We start from the raw sequence: 25,664 nt of genomic DNA on the forward strand, positions 1-25,664 counted from the left end.
AACCTTATGTATGCTTTGGGATACAAAACCCACTGAAAAGATGGGGTATAAACCCTTTGAAATGCTGGATAAATCCCTAATCCATATACCTACTGGATCAAAAACCTAATGGATTTCATTTTAGGTGTTCTGGACAACAAATTTCTAAATGTAGCTCACTATCGGATGAAAATAACCTTTAAAAGTCTGTTGGTGAAGTTCTTCAAAAGACAGGACCCGCTGGAGGGTCCTTCTGCTTCTCTCTCTCTCTCTAGTTTGGTGCAGAATGGTTGTTTTTTTGTGGTTTGTTTTATTTTTTTTTTTTCCTGTTCTTTTTTTCCATTTTCTTTTTTTTTTTTTTTTTAAATAAAAAGTGTAGAATTGGTTCTCCCCCTTCCTTCCTCTTTTTCGTTTCTTCCTTAAAGTCTCCTTCGTTCAAGTTTCACGCGAGCCTCCCATTGCATTGTTAGTTTGTCACGTTCTTCAGTACAAAAGCGGCCGCCTCGCTCCCCCGGGACGGGTGCGTCTCTCGCTCCTTATTCCAGTGTTTTAGATGTAAGGGTACTGGTTGACCTTGGTGGGGCTCAGTGGGTATCCAGTGTAGACTGTGGAGGCTGGAGAAGCACTGATATAGGTCTGATGGGCAAACTGAGCCTGGTACTGACTCGGGTGGATGGTGGGCGAGGGCAGAACCCGCGGGCCCATGCTGACGGGGACCTGGTGGACGATGCTGGCGGGGTAGGTGGTGTGCTGCACGGCGTGCCGCGCCGACCCTTGGGAGGCCACCAGGTGCGCGACGGTGCCCGTGGAGCCCAGGGCGGCGGGGGCGGTGTATGTGTAGAGGTGGGGTTGGGTGGGCAGGTGAGCAGCGGCAGCCGCAGCCAAGTGAGGATGAACCGTACCGTGGCTGGGACTATTGTGCGGGAAAGAGTACGGGGCCTGAGCTATCGTTGGAGTGATGTAGGCTTGCTGTCTCCGGTGACTCCCTGCGCGATCGGTCGTGATGTGCTGCTGGGCCTGGATAAAGACAGCAACAGTGATAAGCGGTTACAAGACAAGAGACGGCTCTTTACCTCGTCAGTGGTGCCTGGGAGCCTCCCTGTGGCACCAGGACGGCCTCAGGAAGGTCCCTTGTGCTCCTCCTGACACCCTCAGCATCACCACCGCCTTCCCTGGGAAACGGATGACGGCAAAGGGTCCCTCCCAAGACTACGAAGACCCTGTAGTTTCATACGTTCACCCAAATGGCCCCCAAAAGGATAACGGAGTCCCCCAGTTTGAGCCGCGACCTGCTGGCACAGCTAGCGTGAAGACCCAACCTCGGACGCCCGGCTCCTAAGAACATCTTCCGCAAGTCCAGTCGCTCACACAACACGCGGCTTTTGTTGGTGAACTCTCTGCCGATGAAATGTGGTGCGCTGACAGCTTAGGGGAGTGAAGTTGCCTAACTACGCCTGGAACAGGCAATTTATTTTTGCTCGGTTTGCGTCTTTGCGGTTATCATTTCCTCGGTTAGCAAAAATAACTACTTTATTTTTTAAAGATAAAACCCTCGGCTCGATCAGATCCTGAAGGTGCCTGCTACCCTCATGTAATCAGCTATAATTACTTGAGCACAGGCAACTTCTTGCAGCAGGACAGGAGCAATGTACTTTTTCAGGGATTTTCTAAGTTGTTTTTTTTCACTGCACAATAACATCACGGAGTTTTCCTGGTCATTTGTAGTCAGAGTATTAAATAACCAATACAGTAGGAATTAGAAGGCAAGAAGGGCAATGCTCCGCGTTACTTCCTTCTATTCTTCCAAGCCCTCTCATCCTCTTTGCAAGCACTCCCTGCGCTGTCATTGTGGTCTGAAACGCGGCAGCCACACTCCTCCCCCACTCCTGGAAACAGCATCTCGCCCACTTCCTCCATTTTCACTCACTTTTGTTTCGAGTTTGTTTAAATTTTTAAATTTTTACTACCTTTTAAGGGGGAGGGGACATTCTTCTCCCCCAAATTAATTAAAAAAAAAACCCCAAACCCAAACAGTTCTGCTTATATCCAGCTCTGGATGCAAACCAGCACTGTCCTCTGAGCTCTCCAGACTTTCTCTTCTTGAAATGTTGGTAACTGTGCTGTAAATTCCCTACTCTCATTACCTCACCTCGGGGAAGAGAGAGGCCCCAGGTGCAGTACGTGAAAAGGGCATTATTTACTGAAGCTCCTGGGGGGCTACCTGGGTGTTTTGATCACAGACTATGAAACATCTTGAGAACTGCACCCTGCCAAATAACGGGATTTGCCCAGATCTCAGCCCAGGTTTCTCACGGGATGGATCAAACTCATTACAAGAGGTCACGTATATGCACAGAGGCTCTGCTTCGCCTCGTCACATCTGACGGGGACTTCTCTCCCAGTCCCGCAGCCGGGCTGATGCACTCCCTTTGCTTGGAAGATACTCTCCCCATGGTTACCTACAGCTAAGGAGAACTCAGTCCTTCCCCCACGGTCCTGCTCCACTCCTTTGCATCTGAGCCACTGCACCTTCTCTCTCCCATTATTCGCACTGAAAACGTTAGATCATCTGACTTCAAAACACACGGTAAGAGTACCACCAGGAGTGGGATCTCCACTACCTCTGCTGCCTGAGCTGGAAGATCAAGGTCTGCAGCGAAGCTGAAACAAGTCGAGCAAACTTGACACAGGGCCCAACTATCATTAGACTGGGACAGCCCACGCTGGAGGAGCAGTAGGCAACAGCTGGACGACGCACCACCAAAATCTGTCTCGGTTGACTTACCTGACTTAGATTAAGAGGCTGCTGCTGCTGGAAATGTGCTCCTGGTCGCTGCTGCCTATAGGCAACGGCTCCAGACGAGCTCCCTGAAGAGTGACCGCTGGTGGAGGTCACGGTGCTGGAGGACTTGGACTTGTAGGAGGATGAGTGGTGACTGGTGGTGACTGTGCCAGGAAAGGAAACACATTTGTAGCTTACATCACATTCTTTAATTGCTCACCCTACCTTTTCCTCACTGAATCTCCTCCAGAGTGCCTTTTGGGAGGAGACTTACAACAGAAGCAGGATAAGAAAACGGTTTCTCTTAATTAACAGAATACCTCAGCAGTGCTTCATACACATGGCCAGCCTGTTATCCTAGAGGCAGACAAGCAGACCCGATATCCGGACCCAAACCGGGCCCAGAGAAGGCTTTATAGATCCTTCAGAAGTGTGAGAAACTGTTCTGCCAGCAGAACTGTACGATGCAGGTACAAATCCCAAGGAGAGGAAGGAAAGTATAGTGTGCACAGCACAAAAAAGCCCTGGCTTGGCTGACCTCCCGGTGAGTAGGAAGGGAGGGAGAAGGAGCTAGTGGGGAGCTCACCCTCTGAGCCTTTGTGTTCACCAGCAGTGCGTCAAAAGAAAAGGACTGCCAAGTAGCTCAAAGCCAATTGCTTCGGGCCAGACTTCCACCATAAGCCCCTTTTCAACACATGGTACTATCTAGCATTGCGGAGGCTCTGGATGAGCAAACCTCATCAGTCCGTAATGAAGATCCTGGGGAAAATGTTCTTCCCAGAAACGTCAACAAGTTTGGATGAAAATGCACATGTGTTTTCAATCTCTTACCCGTTTTAAAGGAAACCTACAGAAAGGCAAGGCAGCAAAGGTTCACACTTGCATTTGGGAGCCTTTCATGTCAAATGTTGAGCTAAAGGCTGCATTCTGCTCTTGGGTTTGTACAGAAGTAACTGGGACCGACACTTGCCCCCGTGACTCCTGAGTGTACCAGGGCACATAAATAATGCAACACGGCACCCAAGAACAGATGTGTCACTCGAGAGAAGGGTAGGAGCATGGTTTCTTTGGAAAACAAAACAAACAAACAAACAAAATGAAACCGAACAATGAGATTCTTCCAAGATAAATCATTTATTTCTTACTAATTTTCTTGACGGAAGAGGTGCAATTTACCTGGTGCCAGGCTATCGCACTCTACCAACACCTCACTGGCCTGGGTTTTCAGTGGTGGCACGATGATCGTTCGGGGGTTCCCACTGCAGTGAGTCTCTGGAACCCCTTTGGTGTCGTAGGTGTTCCCATTATTCTGCCCTGCGCGATGCTGCACGGCGTAAGGGCTATTGTTGCTGGAGGAATCGGAGTAGGGGGAGTCATGCACAGTGACACAGCTGATGACGTTCTTCCTTTGCTTGGACAAGGTGCTGAAACACAAGCACACAAGTGGAAAGAGTGAACGGGTGACGATCGACTTGGAAGCCACCAGGAGACTCTGCCTGTGGCAGACTAGCTCCGTAAAGGCAAAGCACACCCTTCAGTCCTCCGCCAGATAGAGGCTGCTTAAGCCAAATCCCAGGCTTCAAAACTCACTCGTTGCTATTCCAGGAAAGCCTTCACGGAGGTCAAGGAGTGAGTAAGACATTGTGGATAGATCTTACATTCACACTGCTTAGAATAGTGCTGAACCAGACTGCCAGATTTATTTTCAGACTGCTTTTTATATATGTGTGCAATAGAAGCCCAGCAGTTATACTATGCTTTGTTGCAAGTCTCACCACCCCCACGAAAACGTGGCGGTTTCTCCCAGCCTTCCAGCAATGATTTAATAATAGATGCTACGACTTTTCATGCTTAAATCCCATGAATCTACAAAATATACTCCATTCTATTTACTAATACGGTACAATGGGCATATATTCTCAATAAGCGTTTGAAACTGAGGAACAAACCATGAAAAAAATGAGCCAAGTATGTAATGCTTTGGGTTTTCTTTTCTGTCTCCGAATAGGCACTGGGTCTCCTCGCTATAGCGTGGATTATCAAGGTCCTGCTGCAGCTAATCTATCTATGACATCAAAAAAGTGATTAAAAAGGAACATCAACACTTCCAAGATTAGTGCGAGAAGTTCATTAGACTAGAGTGCACGAGTACGATTGGGATTTGCTCTTCTATTGTGTCTAATTATTCCTGATGGTTTCTCCTTCCTGTTATGAGCTTTTTTAGGTAGAAAAAAGAGAGAGCAAGAAAGAGGAGGGAGGGAGGGGGATGGTGAAGATTTGCTTAAATGGCTCACATCCTTGACAGTGCACAGACCTTGACTACAGAAAATAGCTGCTATGTTTCACTGATTGCATTATGTTGTTATGGCAACAGAAGTTTTTAAAATGATGAAAAGAAACGGTTAGCACATAAAATGCTAAGTAATTAGGCTTAATAGTGGAAACAGCCCCAACAGGAACAGAAATTCCACAGGGAAAAAGGAATCTATCTCTTAACTACTTGAGTGTGCACTTTAAAAAGACAGAGATCCCTTTCCCGTGAAGTCTCCTCTCAGTTCTCTCACTCTGGCCGGTCCAGTCCGGGGAACAGCTGATTAATCTGGTCTTAGTCTGTGATGGAGCCATTTGTTTCCTAGTCTCAGCATCGCTTCTTATCCAGGGAAAGGTGGAGCAGATACTGAGAACAGTTTCCTTCCAAGGACGTTGTTTGCCTTATTTATTTTTCACAGTGCTAAAGGAGCACTGGTGGGTTCCCTTCAACTTGTCTGTCCCAAAGCCTCTCCGTCAGCATTCACAAACTGCAACTCACCACCTTACTCCCATGACTTATAACTGAAAAGCTACCATTTTCTCCATTAAAGAACGCCTTGGGGTGCTGCATTCACAAACAAGTTACCTTCACAGAGACTTTCCCTGGGCTATCATCACAGGATCCTGGCGTGCCCCAAAGAGCACACAAGACCATGTTGTTCTACGCACGGTGAAAAATACATCTCGAGAGGCCCCTGCTATTCTAAAAGCATTAACACTCGAAACAGGGCAGATGACAGAGAAGGAGGGGAAGCCATTGCACAGCAATCTGGAAGCTGAAACCAATCCTTGCAGGGGCAGGGATATTTTCGACAGGGAAGACGTACGACAGTGAACCCTGGTATTCTGGCTTTCCACAAGGAGCTGGAGAGCACTGGATTAGAAATGGAAAGAGCAACGGCATATCTTTGATGGACAACTACTGTATGTGAAGAAAGACACAGCAGTTTGGATATGGTGCTACGAAAGAAGAATATTAAGCCAATAAAAATGATGAATATTGCATCAATATTCCTCTCCCCTTCAGTAGAAATGCCTGTAATCACACATTTATGAGTATCCACACTGCTTGCCCTTTGCAGCTACCCTTGGCTGCCAGTTAGGAAGAGATATATATTCTCTATCTCTGACAGTTATTACATTTTATAAAGAAAAATCAAGTCACTAAAGAGTTTTCTGACAACTGATAAGGTCTAGCTATTCTTTTACAGTCCCTTCCTTACATAAGTGGCTGAGCTGCTGAACTGGAAATACGTGCTCTCGGCTGACACTTGACATGGGAAGGCTGAGCTGTAGAACTGGAAGGGTATTTTTCTGTGTAATCTGTGCTATTTGTTGTTTTAGAATGAGCATATTTTTCACCAATTTGATTGAGGGCTTGTCAAAGCAGGGACCATGATGAACCTTCTCCTTCAAAGTGTTATAAGCTCCTTGATTACAGTAAGAAAATCAAGTAGATCTGTTTGGTTAAACAAATAAGTGACCCCAAGCCCAAACCTTTCCAGAGAAAGGGACCACAGCAGGTTACTAAACTCATTTCATGTATGGGAAACTGAGAAGGACCAGAGCTACGGTCCTGCCAGGCCTTACGCAAGTGCTCAGCACTACTAATATGCGTCATCCACCAAAGTCAGCTGGACTATTCAGTAACAGAGCTAAAGCACATGGGTAAATACTTTCAGGATTAGGGCCCAAGTGATTAGCCTCTCGATTCAGCAGGCTGCATCATTTCAAGCGCATGAGGAGTCCCATCGAAAGCAACTGGATTTTTGTATTTAGGAAAGGTAATGACTGCAGTTAATGTTAGAGCAGGCAGAGAAGTCAGTTGGGACTATTCACATGTGCCCAGAGCTCAGCCACAGCCTGCCCCAGAGATAAAGGGTGGGAATTTCAAAAGCATCAAAGGCCCAACTCATACTGAAAATCATTTGATTCACAGGCTTAAAGACACATGTTAAGCTGAAATGGGGGCTTTTGAAAATTCAGCCCAGAAGAGCTAGCACTCCCCCTTCTCAAAGCCTTCTTGCTACCAGCAACTGTCCTCCCTCCAGCTCCCTCCGAGGACTCAGCTGCTCCCCCCACCTCAAAGTAATACAGGAGCTATCTGTGTGAGGTCCAGGCTGATGTATCACCTTCCCTGCTCACAGACTATCAGGACTGAGAGCTTTTACCTGTTGACACAGCACTTGCCTACTCAGCAAGCTTACTGTATTCCTATAACTCAGCCACAGCTTTTGGGGATGTTTGTGCTTACACAGAAGAATACTATTAAAAGTCTTGCCCCCTTCCTATTAAGCTTGCTCCAAGCCTGGTAATTGCTTCCCCCCCCGCAAGCACAGTAGCAGCAGCATACGTGATTTAGTAGTGTCGAGAGTCGACACGTGTTCCTGGTCAGCTTGTGTGCCTGCCTGTATTATGTGGGTAGGTGTATTTTAATTCTCCAGAGGAGGGAGGGGGGGGAGGATTATTGAAGTAGCATCAAATCCATCTATACAGACTGAAAAGCAGTAAGCTAGGAAGGCTTTTTAACCCTTACTGGCTGGACCTGCATCCTCCCTTTCAGAACAGCAGCTGGAAAAATATGTTTTGCTTTGGGAGTTTACTATTAGTTTATGAGTGGTAGCCCATTCCCACCTGGTCCCAAAGAGCTTGTTCTCAAACTTGGACACAAAACAATTCATGTCTGTCCAATGTGCAGACACAGCACAATCATGCCTTCGAACATGTAGAAGCAGGTCTTGGAGACAGGTCTCTAACATGACACCACCCTCCTGAGCACACAGCAGAGAGACGGACGTGGGCCCTTATTCTCCACAGCAAGGAAAGACCTCAAGGGAAAGTCTCACAGAGGAAGGAGAAGAGAGTTGTGCACAGGCACTGGGCAAGAAACTAAGGTGGGCATCTGAGATACTGTTAATGGAAAGGTGCCGAAGGCAGATGCCAAGAACGAAAAGTGAGAGGAAGTTAAGGAGAAGAAGATGCTGAATTAGGTGTGGACAAGGGCAGGGACAACAGCTTTTGTAGCAATGCAACTTGAGATGATTTCTATTTGCTGAAGGCCCAGCCCAAAAGCTCGGTATGTGACAGCATTGCATGAACAGAATCTTTTTTCCCCGAGGATCTTGAGTTACACCAGCACCCCAGAAAAAGGAAATGGTGTCTAGTGGGGGCAATTCTTCAGTGTGCAGTTCACCCAAAGAGATACAAACCTTTCAGTGTGGCTGACACTATAGCAACAGAAGCTTTCAGCTCTCAAGGTCACCGACATTGAGAGGCCTTCTAGCTTGGAGGAAGAAGGCAGCCATTGCACAACTGGCCCTCTGAACTGGTGTGCACGTGGACCATGGCACATTAGTTCTACATCACGTCACTAAAATTCTGTTCCACATCTCTGAAAACTTAATAACATGCAAACTTTTCAGTTTGCTGCTTCAGAATAATCCACCTATTCTAGGAAAATAGAGAGTCAGCCAACAAAAAGTCACACTACAATTGCAATCACTCTCTTCACATTGAAATCTTATGCCATGCATAGCTCCGTGTTGAGAACATGCCCCTCTCTCTTCAGCTCAGCCTCCATCCCGACCTGTTAATCTGCTCTCACCTTCTTTGTGAATTTGTGATGGTAAGAAATATTTATCGAGTACTACACTGAGGCCGTTTTAATAGGCTACACAGCATGTGCTGCAGCTACTTAAGTTGTATATACTGAATCGCTTAGCAGGTTGTAAAGGTCCTGCTGCTGAAGGTTTGCTGAGAGAGCTACTGTCTATCTCTGTTATTTTAAGTATTAGTTGCATGTCAGTGTGTCTTCTGGAGATGGAAGGCGGCGATCTTTTTACCAAATGACTGTGGTTAGTCAACGTATTGCTATGCAGAGTCAGTGCATTACTATGCACAGCATAACATAGCCACAATAGGCTAGATGTCAAAAGAGAATTACAAATGGTACTTTGACCCTCACACACGCACATCAGCCAGTTGGCAAAAACACCTGGTTTTCTCTGCCTAAGGGGAATTAAAGTCCTCTGAAGTAGGCTCTACCACCATTGCACTATGACGTAAATAAGGTGAATAGCAACTTGCATTAGCTTACGCTCCATTATAAAGCTGAGACTCACACACGGAGACTTCGCTGTATAGTTTACCATCTTAAGAGAAAGGGAAAAAACCCGACCCTGGCAAGAATTTTGTGCCAGTGAAGATGGCCAATGAGGCAGTTCCTCAGTATGCCCACGCAACAGCTGCGGTCAGTCTTTCTTGCCCAGGAAGACAGCGATTACTGTGAGGATCCCATGGAAAACCAAGCTGGAGAGGTGCTACTTATGAAACCAGCGCAGACAGAGCAGGCGGTGGAGAAATGAGGGGCTCTCCTGCCTCTTCGGGGTGGAAGAACCCCCAAACCCACCCACCTCAAGGCCACCATTGTATTGTTTCAAGAAAGTCACGTTTTCCTTGGCTGCTGCACTCATTGCTTGGATGGGAAGTCATCTAGGCACGTCACAGCGGCCACCTCCGCTGCCTTTCCTTCCACCCCTTCCTCCTGCCACGCTCTGCCACGCGTCCCTTGGCAGGACGTGGAAACACCCCGCGCTGCACCACCAGCACAGCCCAGCGCATCCCTCCCGCAGGACCACACGTGCTCTCCCTCCTTCCCAGCCACAATTCCAGGGTGCGTTTGTGCCTCTCTGCTCTGCGTTTAAGTGGTTGCTTTATTTTTCTCTACTTTTAAGCTTCAGAAATATTTAATCAAGGCAAGATTTACATTTAAACCACTGCACCATGTGAAGCTGCATACTGGGGAGTACTTAAACCCTACTAATTTCTACTCGCTGAACATGTGCTCTGATTACCGTGACTGCAGTTGCACTGTGGGTCTGTCTATCTGTCTGCTTGACTTTCTTGCAAGAGCAAGTAGAGAAACTCAAGGAGAATAAATTCATAAGAAAAATATCAAGTCTACTCTCTGGTTTTAGTGTCTTCAGTTCTTTACAGGTAATGGTTAGACCCAAATTCTTCTTTTCAGAATAAATAACAGTCAGGGTATTATCTTACAGCACAGCAGTAAAGGTCTCTTTGGCCTGTAAAGTCTCTTTGTAAAGGATGCTGAACTGAGAGTTTAGAAATTCACTGGTGATAAAGAAACAGGGTGACAAAATCATTTCCTGTTCATATAATGCTTTTTATAAGCAAATTTTTTTTCTGCTGTTCTACACAACAAAATGTCACATGCAAAACTTTGTGGGCATCAGAAACCAAGTAAAAACAATTTCATTCACTAAAAATGTTCCCTTTTTATTTTGACAATGTGACCTTTTTTCCCATTATTTGCTTATATTTTGAAAGAAAAAGCCCCCTCCATTAAACCAGAAAAAAAAGAGGTCTTCCCCTTAATTAGTTAATCCCCTAACACTTTCTCTCCCTTAAATAAAAGTCAAAATTTTTTGCAGTTTTGAAGCTTCCCCGGATTTCACTGTGTTGGGGATACTACTAGACAAATTTCGGTGTAGCCTGCAAAAAGCCTTGGTTTTGACAAACTGACTTTTTAAATCAGGAATTTGCCCCCTGAAAATCTCTTAGCATTTCTGAGGACCGTCCCTGCAGAACTGCACCTGAAGTCCCTCCTCTGTGATTTTGCCCCAGGCACCGGGCTGGGGCCCAGTAGATGGCCCTCTCTGACAAGGTTCCATGGAGCAGGTCCTCCAGAGCCCACCTTGCACCGTCTCCCCAGTACCTTTACCCAACAGGAGCCCAACATTTTCAGATGACTATTGATTTTCAAAAGATTACACCAAGCTACACTCGTCAACAGCACAAAACACATTTGAGCAAAGAATGAGCAACGTGCTGGCCTGCCTGCCTGGTCAGCTGGTAGTTCATAAACATCCTACTTCAACGTCTGTGCTTTTCATTAGGAAATGGAAAATTCTGCCCGTATCACACCGAATTCTTCAGATTTTTCTTTTGCTAATAAAAAATTTGCATTCCCTGTTATAAGAAAAGTTCTCTCTGCTGCTCGGGTATTAGAGAGGCTTTTCTGTCACAGTAAATCCAAGCTGTAGGGCTCCATTACTGCATCAGCAGTATCATATTTTATCAGCATTACCAGTCCTTCTTAAACTGAGACTTACGAACTCTTACATCGTTGAAAGATCTACTACTTCTCACAACCACAGGTAGCTCTAATCTTTCTTCGCTGAGCAATCAACAAAATAAACATCTCATGGGTCAAAAAGAAATTTCTAACTCCATAGGAAATAAGAGAAGGAAGTGCTGTAGCAAATTCAGGAGCTGATCCAACGTCAGTGAAGTTAATGCAAAGATACCACTGCGATCAAGAAGATGGGATCAGACAATTAACTTTGAACTGTGAAGTGCCGTACGATTTCTGTATTCTAATCTAGAAAAAAGCTAATATTGTTAGGATGCGACCAATAGCATGTTCCAAGTCATTCCTTATTTTTCACCCCCACACCACAGCTATTACCCAATAGGGTAATATTTGCATAAATATGGGCAAGACAATGCATTCTTTGCAGTGTTTCATTTTCGACTCAGATCCTGAACCTTTGGGCACTGATTACATTAAAGCACATACTTCGCTGTCACTCCCATTTTTCTTGGAGCCAAAAAAAAAAAAAAAAGGCGAGTAAGAAAACTTGGAGGTGCTTTCCTAAATGTGACGCACTTTCAATGTGAAAGACCTCAACTTTAGCAGAGGCAAAGTTCATTGGCATTAAATGCTGATACAGCTTCCTAACTGGAAGCTACACTCTTACTCCAGCTGAGAATTTGGTCTTAGATGTGGGCAGGTCAAAAGGCACTGAGCAAGTTAATTTCACTCTCCCGGAGACTTTAACCAAAAATTCTCATTCTGGACATGCTGTTTTCCATCTGTGTCTCTGCCTCTAATTCTCCACTTGCTCTGGTTACATCTGCACAGGCAATTTAACTCACTCTGGAATTTCAAAAAGTGCCCGAGAACAGCCCGTGTCCATGTGAAATGTCTCTACATGGCTCAGAAATTAAATCTAGCTCTTAAGCTTTGGCCTTCCAGGAATGCTGGCACCCTGGCACTCTGTATAGATATGCCATATGGATACAAAAAGTAGCCAGGGATCTGATCCCAGGCAGGAACATGTCCTGAATATGCTTTAGTCATATCAAAGCCAGTTTGTTTATGTAAGTCTGGCTGCTGGGACTACTTTCCTAACCCCACGGCAGACATTGCCCGAATTTTTAAATACCCCAAACTCCCAACTCGATTTCCAGACATTTTCCAGAACTTTGTTCTGTCTGTCTCCCTGGAGAGGTGCCGAGTGAAGAAACTGGTCAGACGGCAGCAAAGTTGAAGCAGAGGAAACAAGCGTTAGCTGAAGTGGCCGCAGGATCCCAGCTCTTCCCTCCACCCCCCTCGGGACCCAAGATGATACCCAGGCGGTAAGTATAAGCATTTGCACATAATCTCCCAAAGCCTGGGATCAGCACCATCGGTAAACACGCTTGCAAATAGCTTCCGTGACGCTTGAGATACCTGCCCTCTTCATGCTGCCCCACCGCATAACCTTGGTTTTCAGCATCTCTTTTGTCTTGCCCTTCCTTTCCCATAAGAGCCCTGGAAGTGGGGGTTCCTTATTTACAGTCCATCTGACTTCCACACTGACCTTCATTCAACTCTTTCTGGAAACACGCTTTCTTCTCCCTACCAAACTAAGGAATACTGTAGAATTTTTTAAATTTTTTTTCTTTTTTAAAGTGAAATATGTTACACTGTCCTGTGATCAATTCCCCGTGATAACCATTGGATAGATGGCAAGCCTGAATTTGAGAGACACTGAGCTCTTGCTGCCCAGTGGAGTTCACTGGTAGGGAGAGGGGGAATGGGAAGCGGTGGTGGCTGTCAGGAGGCAGGCTGAAATTTAAGCCCTGGACGCCTGAATCATAGGGCTCCTCTTTACAGATTTTTAGCTCCTTGAGGCCAAATGCATCTCATCTGTTCTGCACGCATTTGCAGTGCTCTACTTATCACCACAGCGTAGAGATGCAGAGATTTAGATAGATATCTCCAGTGATTAAAGGAAAATCTACCACGGAGCACATTCTAAATATATTATAAAAAAATAAATTCTCTGGATGGATAAGGTTAAAAAATTCCTAGCTCATTTACCAACATAAAGATGGTATAATTATTCAGCTGTTTGCAAGGCTACTTCTCTACAACTTATAAAGCAGAGTGATGTCTTGTGACCGGCATCAGATGGGAAACCTAGAGTGCTTGCATGTGACGAAAGGTGCTGAAAAGACAGTCCTGGAAAATTAAGTCTTCTCTCATCCACAGTAGATGATCAGCAGTGGCAGCGGTCCTGGGCCACGGGTGAGTTAATTCTCTGAAGAGCAAACTCAGTCACCATGGTCTTTATAGCCTCCTCTATGCCTCTCTGCAGAGTCAGTCAAAAAGCAATCAGTTTCTGCCACTTTTTACAATAGATCAGGGATGTTTCGGCAACACAATCGGAACCGAGCAAACCTCTTGCAATGTATTTACCATTACTGAGTGTTTATGACACAACCACTAACTGTTTTTCAGGACCTTTTTATGGAAAATAGCACATATGGAAGGTGTCATTTAATGCTCTTTACAGATGCCTGGATCACTTAGAAAGAGAAAAGGGAATTTTAAGCTATCTTCCGTCCAAGCCCTTCTTCTTGTCTTTGTTTTAAACAGCTACTTGACTTAAGGGGGCTCATCACCATAGGATCTCTAAAGTCTCCTTTCAACAGTCCTGTGAGATGATAGAGAAAACTATTATTTCCTCTTACAGACGACAGAGTATGGCACAGAAAGACTACTACACTTCTCCAAGGTCACACAGCAAATGTACAGCATGGTAGGGAACATCACCTAACCCTGTGGAGTCCTCAGCTAGTATTTAAGCCTCCCCATCACCCTTCCTCTGAAATGAGAGACAACCCGGGTGCTACGACCCAACTGTAGCTCCTGGGACCCTACAGCAATTCCTGGGACGCTCCAGCACTTCTCTGCCTCCGTCCCTCTCTCCTACACACAGAGGAGAGCAGAGAGCCGCTGCTCACCTGGTGGGTGCATGCTTCTGCTCCTCCTCTTCATCTGTGTCGCTGCTGATCGTGATGACACTCACTGCGGGGCTAGGGGTGTCGGGAATGATTATCGTCTGCCGCTGCCGCTCCCGCGTGGTGCTGGTCGCCACGTCGCCCCAGCCGCACGTGACGGAGGTGCTGCAGGCAGGGCTGTTGTGCACCATGGCACAGCGGGGAGGCGTGTTTTCCTTCACTCGTTTCGACCGCTGAGGCGAGCTGATGGATTGAGAGGATGAAACTTCATAGGTGGATGCGTTTCTGGAAATGGGAAAGGTTGGTTAAAACGCGGTTTGCCTAAGTTGCTCGTCGCCATGGCTTTTGATTCCTGGTCTCTGGTTCAGTGGCATTGATTTATGGAGTACAGGAAAACTGCAAAATTCGCACAGTTACCTCTTCAAAGGACAGAGTGCCTCACATGACTTATTCATATAATTGGCTGAAAAGTAGTTTCCTTCAGTAAAAAATTCAATTTTGTTTTCCCTAGAAATTACCAAATGAGAAATGCTGCCTCCCAGGAGTTTGGGCTGGGAGGTAGAGGCTAGTCACGCAGCCCAGACATACAAAACACAGGCAGGCACAGTATGGCTGTCGCAGAAGGAAGAAGAACCCAAACGATAATCCCTTTCTCCTGTATCCTGCACGGATGCATCATGACCAGTTATTTTTTGGCCAGAAAAAGCTAAAGGTAAAACTAGAATTTGTTGTGGAAAACAACAATCATTTATCAGGAAAACTGCTTTTCTTAGTTGAAAATTTACTTTTCTGTTTAAGAATCTTTTCAATGAACATTTCATGCCTAACGCTTCATCCTCTAGGATAGAGGAGTCCCATGGATGAAAGTACACAGGTGGGGGGGCATATACTCAATTTCCTTTCATTCCCACGTGAGGCAGCAGATACAGCATATATAAATCAGAAAGAAAAGAACCATCTTTTCATTATGCAGTAGAAAAACATACTCAGGTCCTGTTTTTTCCCCAGTCTTCCTACTTCAGTTTCCCTGCCTGACAGTTGGAAAGGGCCCACTAGGATCTGGGATCTGAACACAGAACCTGTCCACCAAATAGTGCAGTGCAGGTCTGCAGAGGGGAATATTTACTAAAGCACACTGACAAAAGCCCATTTCACCCATTTCCCAAGTTTCCTTTCTTCCTTCTATTTCTTGTTTTTCTTCTGCCTATTGCAGAACATTTGCAGATTCAAAAATGAAAAAAACCCAACCCCAAAGTTCTGGTTTTGTTCTACAGTGGGGCCTGGGCTGCACATTGAAAGCTAACAAAAGGAATAGGTAGCATCCATCAAAAGGAAGTCACTCTGGACGTATCACACTATACCAACTTACACAGGGTCTTTTGCATAACAAATGGCTGCACAGTAGCATTTGCAGTGCTTTTTGAATACCAATGAGCAGCATGGAGTACCCTCCTCTCCAAAGGAGCACGTTCCTCATTTGGCTACAAAAGCATCACAATCAATGAAGCCCTAGAAACCGTTGCTCTGAAAGCGTCCAATTCCTCCTGGACACTGCCACCCTGCCCCTGGAGAGGGAAGGGAGAGGGAAAACCCTGCACAGGCACACTGGTTGCAACAGGCATTCTCTTTTGCTGGCTTGCTGGGGACGTAGCTGCCTCTCCTCTACATTACGAATGGACTAAGACAGCTGGAGCCCACCCAAAGTAAATGCAACATTAGAGAGCAGATAAATGGGAAGGATTTAAATAGTGGCCTCTTAACTAGAGTCAAATTGGTTGTGAACTCGGAGCTCCTCTGGCCCCAGTCCAGTCGCCCAGGAAAACCACAAGCTCCGCTGTTTTTGCCACTGTACGAGTGGTGACCCATTTTGGTTCTCTCCCCTGCACTGTTATGTTTTGGGGTTTTTTAAAGAAACGTGCTAGTTTCACAGCCCAGAGGACTTTTCCCAGGAACAGCTGCACATACATCTTAAACAGCCTTGTCCTCTAGGCAGGATTACCGTGCTGTGACAGGCACTGCAATCGTCCTACCATTTGAGTTGTGCCACATAACATCGTATGAACCAAAACCCTGTCTCTTCCTTGCAGAGCCAAACGGTCCTGCTGAGAGTTGATAGATTTAGGTGACTAAGGACTGCCCCTGTATAAGATGTCCTTGTAAAATGCTTCCTGCTTTATGCTGCTATGATTAGAAAAAGGCCAGTGCGGGTACCTGTTGCTGGTGTGTACTGTTGAAGATAGGGGCCACCCACCTACGTTAGGAGCTAGAGAACTTGAAGGCGGCCTCAAGCCACCCCAGTTCTCCGCTCTGCAGGGCACTAAAGCTCAGAAGATAGGTCATCGTCCCATTGCTTTTGAAAGGGCAGATCTTGTGCGCACACACCAGACGCGTGTTCCTGAAGATCTGGTCCCCTGGAGGTGCACCATCCTGTGCAAATGCAGACACTGCACCTCAGGAGTGGGTGCAGAGGTGATGTGGGAAGAAAAGGTGTGCAACCGGGCATTGCACCACGCTGACCTGAGAATATAGCTACCTTTTTAACTACGGTGACAACAAGGCCTCAGGTAATCACAGCAGCATCACGAGCTGTACGAACAGGGCCCGAGTCTCCCATCCTGCACCCCCTCCAGCCGCCAACAAAACGATGCTCACCGGGTATAAAATGCTCCTGACCGCCTCTTACCCCCTGCTCTCCTGACCCGGGCACGGGAAAGGCGAAGCAGCAAAGAGCCCGGTCGCAAAAAACGTGATCCAATCCCTCACGGACCACGGGACAAACCTCCCTTCGCCCCGCCGAAGTCAGTCAACGCGCCCCCCAGTCAGCGCGCTTCGCGTCGGGAGGGAGGGCTGCCTTCCCCACAACCCCAGCACGGAGCCCTGCCTCGCCGACGCCACGACCCGTGCTCACCGGGGCGCCGACTGGTGCTGCTTGCTCTTCCTGGCGGAGGCGGCGGCGGCGGCGGGCGGCTGGCGCATGACGTGAGCGACACCCACGTTGACGGGCTGGGCCGCGGGGAGGGTGACGTGGCTCGCCAGCAGCGCCGGCTGCTGCATGATGGGATTGTAATGGCTGCCGTGAGCGTGGGTGTTTCTGCAAAGCGGGGAGACAGGCACGCAGTTAAAAGGCAGCCAGCAGAGCTTCAGCGGGCTCTTCCGCAGGTTCCCGATGCCTTCGCCGAGGCACCCTCCCTCCAGGGCCCGTCGGGCTCCCCGTCCCCCCGGGAAGGAGCATTTTCCCCAGGGAACCCACTGAAGGCGGCGGCGTGGGCACGGCACTCCACTGCAAGGACGGGGAACGGAGAGGCTGCCCGTAGCTCTCAGACAGGGGCTTATAGGCCGCAGCCTCAGCCCTTCTCCCCCCGCCGGCTCTACAGCCTCGCAAGACCGCGTCCCTCCCGCCCCGGTTCTTCTCACGCCTCCTCCAGCACCGGTGGGCACTTCGGGGACCCTCCAGTTTACCTCCAGTCTGCCAGCGGTTGGGTGCCTGCCATGGACTCCGGGATGACGGTCGCGTGCTGGACAGAAGTGTGGGTGGCCACCCCGGTCAGCTGCTGCCAGGCAGGAGGGAGCAGGATCTGCTGAGTGCCACTGGGCCACGCTTGCTGTCGGACAGAGGGAAAACAATTTCTTAACCAGAGGCATCGTACGCCGAGCGTGAGCGGCGGTCCGGGCTCGGCTGGGGGTCCTAATAATGATCATGGCCATACTACCCGCGCTTACCACTTTTCAGTCATAGGTGACAAATACTGTTAGGAAACGGCAGTAAAAGCAGTAAAAATCACCAGTATAGAGAGCGCAAAGGAGGGGAAAGAAAATCCCTGCCGTCCAAAGCAGCAGCTGTGTTTTAGGTTAAACTGGGAATGGGAGGGATCGAAACTGGTCAGCATTTCAACCCAAACATCAAAGTCTTTAGCACCTTTTAATATTGACTCTCCAGATCAGCTGGGCACCATGGTCCCATTGTTATTTTCCCCCTTCTACAGCCAATTTTTCTTCCCACCCCAACAGGACCTAAAGGACTTCAGGAACTTAAAGGAACTAAAAAGGAGAATGAACTTTTCAAGGATCAGAAAACAGAACAGGGGGCTGCAAGGCTTTTGCGAGGAGGGAAAAAAAGGTGAATTTGGGGGATACCAGAAGCAAATGCACATCAGTCAGCGAGCGCTCCTCAGGAGGAACGTCTTGCTGCATGGGAGCCTGGTCGCCTGCTTCCAGCTCACCAGGATGCCCCTGGCCAAAGCAGAGCGGAGCCACGCATGGCCACCCATCGCGTGCCTGCCTGCTCCCTGTGCTCTCCGGCTTTTTCCGAGTGTGTGCCCCCCTTCGCAGGGGTGGGAATCTCTGCCCTGCGAGTTGAGCCATCGCTCTGCTATGCAACCATCCCTCCAGCTGTGCTGCCACAGGCATGACTCAGGTCATCCTGCTCTGGTGACTCCACACACGAGTCAGATGCATGGTTTTTTGACTTAGGAAACTTTCTTTGCTATGTGCTGCCTGAAGGCAGCTCCGGCAGCTTCTCACTGCCTGGGCTGAGGAATGCAGGGGTACCAGCTACGGTCCTCCTTAGTTCCGACTGGTACTACTATATTGGACCCATGTTGTGTTATCTCACAGCTCTAAGGAGGTCAAATTTTAGAGGGGAGGGTTCTTCCAGGCACACATTTGTCCCCATCTCCATCCTCACAAGAATCCTGTTAACTGTCCCCATGATTCCCTCCTATTCCCCAGTAAAAAACCAAACCACTCCCCCCCCGCCCCCCCCCCGCCAAAACCCGCATCTCCTAGTTCTGCTCCAAAGTTTGACTGTCTCGTAATTTTCCACATTGCTGAGTTCGATGAAAAGGCTGCTACGGTGAGGCCTCTCAGCAACATCTGCAAAGGATGGACAGTCACAGGGCTCCTGAGAACTCTTCATCTAAGGAGCCACAACCACAGACCGGTGCTGCTCAGAGCAGGTAGGAGGAAGAGGCAAAGCCACAGAAAGATCAGGGAGGAAGAAAAGCTTCTTTTTTTTTTATTCCTTTTCTTTTTTTCCCAGCTTTGATTTAAAAGAGGAGACTAAACTACTGTTGCAGTCAGTCCCAGGGGACCACCTGGATTTACTTGCAGAGAAATCTGTTTCCTCCCTTTTCAGGAAGAGAACTGAACAAATCTAAGCTCCTTTCCTGACTGCAGTGCATAAATTTAGATGCAGTGTCAGGGTCCAGGCACAAATTCCTCACTTATTAGGTAAGGACCACTGAATCATTTAATCTGCAGATAAGACTTGTCTAGGCTGATCCACTAGCACAGTGCGTTGTGCTTACACACGGGAGGCTGGTGCCGGCAGCCGCAGCCTGTTCTCAGTTATTGCATTACTGTGAAATTGTGCCGCCGCGGCAGAGCCCCTGCGCTCAGGAGGTGGTGGGTCCCCCAGTGCAACAGAGCTCCCACTTGGGATGTAGAGCAAAAATGACTAACGGAATAAGCATGTTTTGTTCCGAAAGCCAGTGGCAGGACCTCTGTGGGAAGAAGTGTTGTTGGGAAGGAGTTAAAGGAAGACAAAATCAAGAATTCAGGGTGTTATTCAAGGACAGGGGATAGTTCTGGGTCATGTCATGGAAGCCTGCCAGAGAACTGTCCAGCTTTGTCTCTTTTGAGATCTGAAGCTACAGAGAACTATTAGTAAAGACAGGATCAGTCTCTTTCACTGGTCTCTGTGCATGCAGTATGTGGATCACACTTGCTTGAGAGGGTGAAAATAGACTCAGAGAAGTTACAAGTAAGTTACTTTCACCACTGGCTCTGCATCTTGCAGGCTGCTTGCTCTCTCTAGCTCCACGCCACAGGCTGCAGACACAAAGCTGCCAGAGATGATGCTCGAAATCCATCACTGCCTGTACCCTGGGTCCCTCCACCTCCTGGAACTCCTTCCCCTGTCTTTCCTCTGGGACTGCTGGTCTCATGCAAAATGCACAGGGAGAGCTGGACGCCAGCTGCACTGGGACGCAGTAAGGCTTTGCCAGCCACAGCCGTACTTATGCAGGCAGGCACAGTGACCTGTGCCGCATGCTGGGCAGGGGAGAAAGCTCGATGGCACTACAGCGTGCTGGGAGCACAAGGAGCAGCATCGTGCCTGATCAGCGGGACAAATAAGGTGGGTGGAAAGACAGAAGTGCTACGCGCTCTGCCATGGACAGTCCCTCTAGTAGTTGGAGCAATCGCACGGTCTGGTCTGAAGAGCATTAGATAAGCAGCTGTGCCTGAGAGGAATAGCTCTCTGCTGAGAGAGACACATGCAGCCGCTCAGAGATCAGATGTGACTACAATGCATTACAAAGAAGCTGTGTTTTTCCATTCAGGAAACTGGAATTGGGTACAGATTTGTTTATCAGACCAGCTGCTCAGCCCGAACCGAGCGAGACCCGTGGACACCAGATGCCACCAGCATCAATCAGAGTGCCTTGCCATCAGAGTGGCAGCTAGCATTTCTCATCGCGTGAGACAGACAGATATATCAACAGGCAGACTGCCTCTCTTATGAAATAAAAAATTAAAAATCTATGCAAGTGAGGAGTGTTTCTCACAAACAGCTTAAATTCCCCTGTGGAAGTGACAGCAAATAAAATGTCGGTAGAAAGCATGAGCGGGGGCAGCCCGTGAAATAGGAGTTAATGTAGCAGGGGCAGCAAGGAAATTGGTAGCAAAGCTCCTCCTGATCAGTCCCTCCCTCCCACAGACTGCGTGGTGACCCCAACAAGGCCACCTCGAGAAGAAAGAAGGAGCTGGAGGTCCTGAGATCTTTCAGGATCCTGCTGCCTTTGGGATGCTTCAGACCTGACCCTCACCCCCTTCAAGCCCCACGTAACAGCACACATAAGGAGGCCTGGCAGAACGGCAGAGGCGTGCAAAGCTCCGTCACCTCCTTCACCCACTGCCTTGGCTGACTTCTTGCACAAGCAATAGGAGCCCGCAACCATGCCTGCACAGACTGCTGCAGACTTTGCTATTGTTTTTGTTTTCCATGCCTCTTAGGCTCTCCTTTCCTACCAAACAAGAAAGGTTGTTACAACAGGCTGCAGGAGAGACAGGTTCGATGTTTCAGACAGCCCTCTAACAAAGACTCTGCTATTGGGAAGAGGCAGGATACATTAGCTAATGGAAATCACGCAGGCTGCAAGTTGTGTTTCTGCCTTCACCAGATAAGCGTAACTGGTAGCTGGCAATGAAAGGCAATTGCACCAACAGTCTTACCCCAACAGTCTTACCCCAGCAATGCAACGCACAGGCGTAAACCCCAAAGTCTGCTGGTACCTGACTGCATATGACCAAGCTGGCATTAATGAAGGCATGGCAGATCAACCAATCCTGAGTCAGAGGCATGAATTTTTGACTTCTAGGTCATCTTTTCCAGGCTGCACAACTTAATACTAAATATAGGAGGTGCTTTTTTTTTTTTTTTTCTGCCAGAAACATGCCTGATATTGGCAGAGGTACCATGGCACCAGCTGAAATCCAGTAGGGGCAGATTCGCTGAAGCAAGCACAAGGAAGAATGAACTACTCCTCCTTTTGGAGGAGCTGGGGTTCCCCTTGTGCATGTGATCAGCGGTACCCATTCCCATTTGTTTTTTTCCCTGGGAGGAACCATGCCTTTTCTGTGACCACATTTCAGACAGCTGTGCCAACAAGTGCTGCTGACAAGGAGAGGTCCTTGGCTGTGCGGCCCTCGCCTCTGGCCCCTACATCTCTCTCATAACTTAAGAGCGGGGGCAGCTCATAAAACAGAAGGGAGCAAACATAAAGCATGAAAGATATTTATCGGCAGCATGCAATTCACCAGCACAACTCCTGGCCTCAAACTATCACTGAGACTGCGAGTTCGGGATGGAGGAAGGTTATCACCTGTTCCTCCTCAGCTGAGGCCTGATGCAGCTTCCCCTGAGGCTTCCCACTGATTCCCGTGAAGAAGCAGAAGGAAAAAAGGTCTTTCCAGAGACTTTTGCAACTCTGACATAGCCTGTGAGCTGAACAATGAACTAGGGGAGGCTTGGACATTTCAGAGAAAGCTGGAGAGCTTTATATGGCTGCCCAAGTCTCCAAACCACACCACAGAAGGCCCTCAGAGAAAGCTACTCCCCTCAGCCTCCAAAAGCTAAACAACATAAAAAATACCTGCCAAGTTCGGTGTCTTCAGAGCTGCTTACCTGTGCGAGGAGTCCTGGCTGGATCTGAAGAGGCTGGGCCCCAGGAGCCTGAGTGACAATGGGAACGGCATTCTCCATCCGAACTGAATACCCAGCATGCTTCGAAGGGGAGGCTTGTAACCCTGTCCCACCAGCACAGAAGGTACAGCATTAGCCATCAACAGCATTGCTAGGAACAGAAGTGTGGTATTCAGAGGTGCCTAAAGGCAGCTGCTGATGTCCACTTCAATTGCAGTGTTCAGTCCCTCCGAAAAATCAGGCTCTCAGAGTCCCACGTATTCTACCCCAGCCCAAAGACGTCCATCAAATGTTCAGAAACATGGTACATGTATAAGGGTGCAGAAAAGACATTTTCAAAGACGTTAAGGGATTAGCTGAGTTCATATTTTTATGGGACCTTGAATGCATGGGAAACATCTCAGTACAGTATGTACAGGGAAAAAAAGATAGAGAACGGAGGGAATGCCTTCTCTTCCCCTATATTCTCTGGTTTGACAACAGAAAATGGTCCTTGCCAGCCAAAACTCATTGCTATGCGAGAATGCTCTCTTTAGACCAATGTGGGACAGTGGGACAGGAACCCAGAACTCCGCACTCAGCCTTGACGAGGACAGGTGATTTTCTCTTGCACAGCTTCTCCGAACTCACGTTTAAAAGGCTCTGATCTGACCGTGTAATCCAGCACCCCCCAAAGTCCAATCACTGCTGACTCAGCCATGCGTTAGCCTAACTGAGCTGGAGGAAGCTTCCCTCTCCGCCACCTTAGCGTGTGGCACAGCCTGTGCTACCTCCTCTGCTTTAGAGCTTTCTCAGGACAGCAAGTGGAAGATGTTAGGTTAGATATTCTAGCAATACATTTCTGGTCAAACCCTTGAGATGGATTCTAACTATGTAGAAGAGGTCTAGCTAAACTCCCCTAGTTCAAAAGAGCTTTGATAATCTTGCAGAACATTTAACAAGAGACTTCTGGAGACTTCTGCACAGACAGGCTTGTAGAAATGAAGAGCAGAAGTTGCACCAGCTGAACCAAGGTCTATTTAGACCACTTCCTACAGGTGCCTGGCTAGTTTTTTCCAAATTGCTCCAGCATGTAAAGTCAAGGGAAGGACAAGTGGCTAAATCTGATCACCACCCAAGTTGACAGTGGCACCTGCCACCGGTATACACAGGCAGAGCTGTTTGGAGCAGGGCTAGAGCTGAAGGAATTGTACTGATAAATGGTCATAAGCATCTGTTATGGTCACAAACCCTCATCTCCACCAGGACCACACTCCCTGCTGCATTAACCTCCCGAGTCCCCCTTTCAACAACTGAATCACTGAGAAGCGATGAACCCATTATTTATGTACTAATTGAATGTTGTTGTGGGGGAAAATTTTCAAGTTTACCAAAGTGAGGCAGAAGAGCCTCAAATTCTGTTCAGGGCAAAGGAAAAAAAATATCACATTCTCCCCCAGCCTTCTCAGTGCACGCCCCATTGTTTTAGACCAGCCACCTCCAACTCATGACGTTGAAGGTGCCTGCAAGATCCTCCACTGTTGCAAACATTTCCATCTGTAACAACCTCATTGCTCTGATTTACTAGGCCAGCAATTTTTCTACCATATGATCTGCACTAAGGAAGCTTGTTTCCAACAAGAGCTCGATGAAAAAGCAGTGGGGAGGGAGCAGCGACTGGCCAAGACCTGGCAAGGCTGTTACTTACCTTGGAAGCCTGGTGGGCAGACGATGAGAGCTTGCTGGAAGGGGTCGGGCCGGGCACAGATCTGCGCTGTTCCTGTCTGCAGGGGCATGCTCCGCTGGGCCACCGCAGCCATGGACGCTGCTGAGGGCTGGTAGAGTGCAGATTGGTAATTTAGTATGGAGACCTCAGGGTTGGCTAAGGAAATAGTGGCACTGGAGGAGGTGGGAGCCAGGTTGGTGGTCTAAAGGAATGACGGGAATTAAACAAAAACAAACAAAAAATGAGGGAGATGGGTACGTTGGAAGAAGCAAAATCCAAAAATAAAATAAAAAAGTAAAATAGTGTAAGATAAAGTAAAAAAAAAAAACCAAACTAAAACCAAAACAGCAAACCAAAACCAAACAAGGGGTAGAACAGGACACTGAGGAGCACAGAGGCAAGGGCAGCGATGGGGAAAGGAGCACGATCTGCCCGAGTAACCGCAGCTGTACCAGGCCACGGGACCTCCGGCCATGCAGCGCTGCTGTGTACTGCTCGAAGACATAGCACGTTCTCCAAAGGAGAACTGTAGCCCCATTTATCGCCCAACTGGCTCTGATTTCCAGCATGATGAAGGTGGGTTCAGAAAATGCTACTGTCCCCAAATCACTTTGTTCTCTCATCATGCACATAGCTCTAGAAGCAGCTCACATTTCTTGGGTAAAAGAAACTCAGCACCTCCATGCCCTGTAAAGCCTCATCCTGAGAGGGAGACTCATTCCAGCCTTTCCTCTATCTTGTAACTGAGGCGGCACATGCCCCCTGAATTATGTTTTGAATTCAAAGAAATCAAAAGGCATAACAGGAGGTAATAATAATAATACTTTCAAAGTCCAAACTTCGCTTGGCTTGACTTTAAAATCTCTGAGAGCAGAAACTTCAGCAGGGGACGTTGCACAGCCACAAAAATCAGCCCAGTGTTCTGCGAAACATCTAGAAATCTCAGGGTGACTTGTTTTTTATTCGGACTGAGTCTGTAACAGCTGCAGACAAACAACCCCTAAACAGCTCTGCCACTGGTCTATAAAAATATGTCCTTAGCATTCGTGTCTAGGCAGCTAGGCTCTACCAGACCTGAGCCCACCTATGCCCTCCATCCAAACGCACGAGCATCACTGCTGGAGATAGGACAGACAACACTTTCTCATGGTGAACGTACGAACCCAGGATGAGGCTTTGATCAAAGCTGCAGGAGGCAGCCGGTGAAGCATTTTGCGCTGCCCTGGTTGCCACTGGGCCCGGGAAGGGTACCCATGCTGCACTGCCACAGCCACAACCACAGTCACGAGGGATGCAATGGTAAAACATTTCTTTCTCCTCTTCTTCCTCCCCTCTCTGTGCAGAGGCAGAGAAGTGCAATCTGTTCCCTTGTGCAACGCACCGAGCAGCAACCACAACAGCTCCCACGCTCCTAATCTCAGGAGTCATAACTGGAAGGAGGCAATCCCCAGATATTTTGCAGAGACGGGGAGCACCAGAGAGCCAAGATGAGCGATATGTTGAAGAGAATGGTGAAAGGTTTAGAGCCTGTTCAAATTAGAACACCCTTCCTGGAAATGTTTCTACCACTTCTTCCAGGAACACTGGAGATACCG

General features: G+C 48.0%; 1 protein-coding gene across 5 annotated transcripts in view; it reads right to left on the reverse strand.

Annotated features, from left to right (window-relative positions):
• Positions 1-308: 308 nt before the first annotated feature.
• The window catches only part of HIPK2 (homeodomain interacting protein kinase 2), a 132,822-nt gene continuing 107,466 nt past the window's right edge, over positions 309-25,664 (reverse strand). For 4 of the 5 annotated variants that reach the window (XM_049822709.1, XM_049822710.1, XM_049822712.1 and 1 more), the window contains exons 8-15: positions 24,052-24,271; positions 22,347-22,468; positions 17,621-17,763; positions 17,070-17,252; positions 14,165-14,446; positions 3,938-4,185; positions 2,765-2,925; positions 309-996 (exon numbers count right to left, since the gene is read on the reverse strand). In XM_049822709.1, the coding sequence (XP_049678666.1) occupies positions 529-996; positions 2,765-2,925; positions 3,938-4,185; positions 14,165-14,446; positions 17,070-17,252; positions 17,621-17,763; positions 22,347-22,468; positions 24,052-24,271 (1,827 nt within the window). In that variant the 3' untranslated portion in view covers positions 309-528. The remainder of the gene's footprint in view (positions 997-2,764; positions 2,926-3,937; positions 4,186-14,164; positions 14,447-17,069; positions 17,253-17,620; positions 17,764-22,346; positions 22,469-24,051; positions 24,272-25,664) is intronic. The other variant, XM_049822713.1, reaches the window with a different exon arrangement.

The sequence above is a fragment of the Accipiter gentilis genome, chromosome 18 (assembly GCF_929443795.1).
Source record: "Accipiter gentilis chromosome 18, bAccGen1.1, whole genome shotgun sequence".
Lineage (NCBI taxonomy): Eukaryota > Metazoa > Chordata > Aves > Accipitriformes > Accipitridae > Astur > Astur gentilis.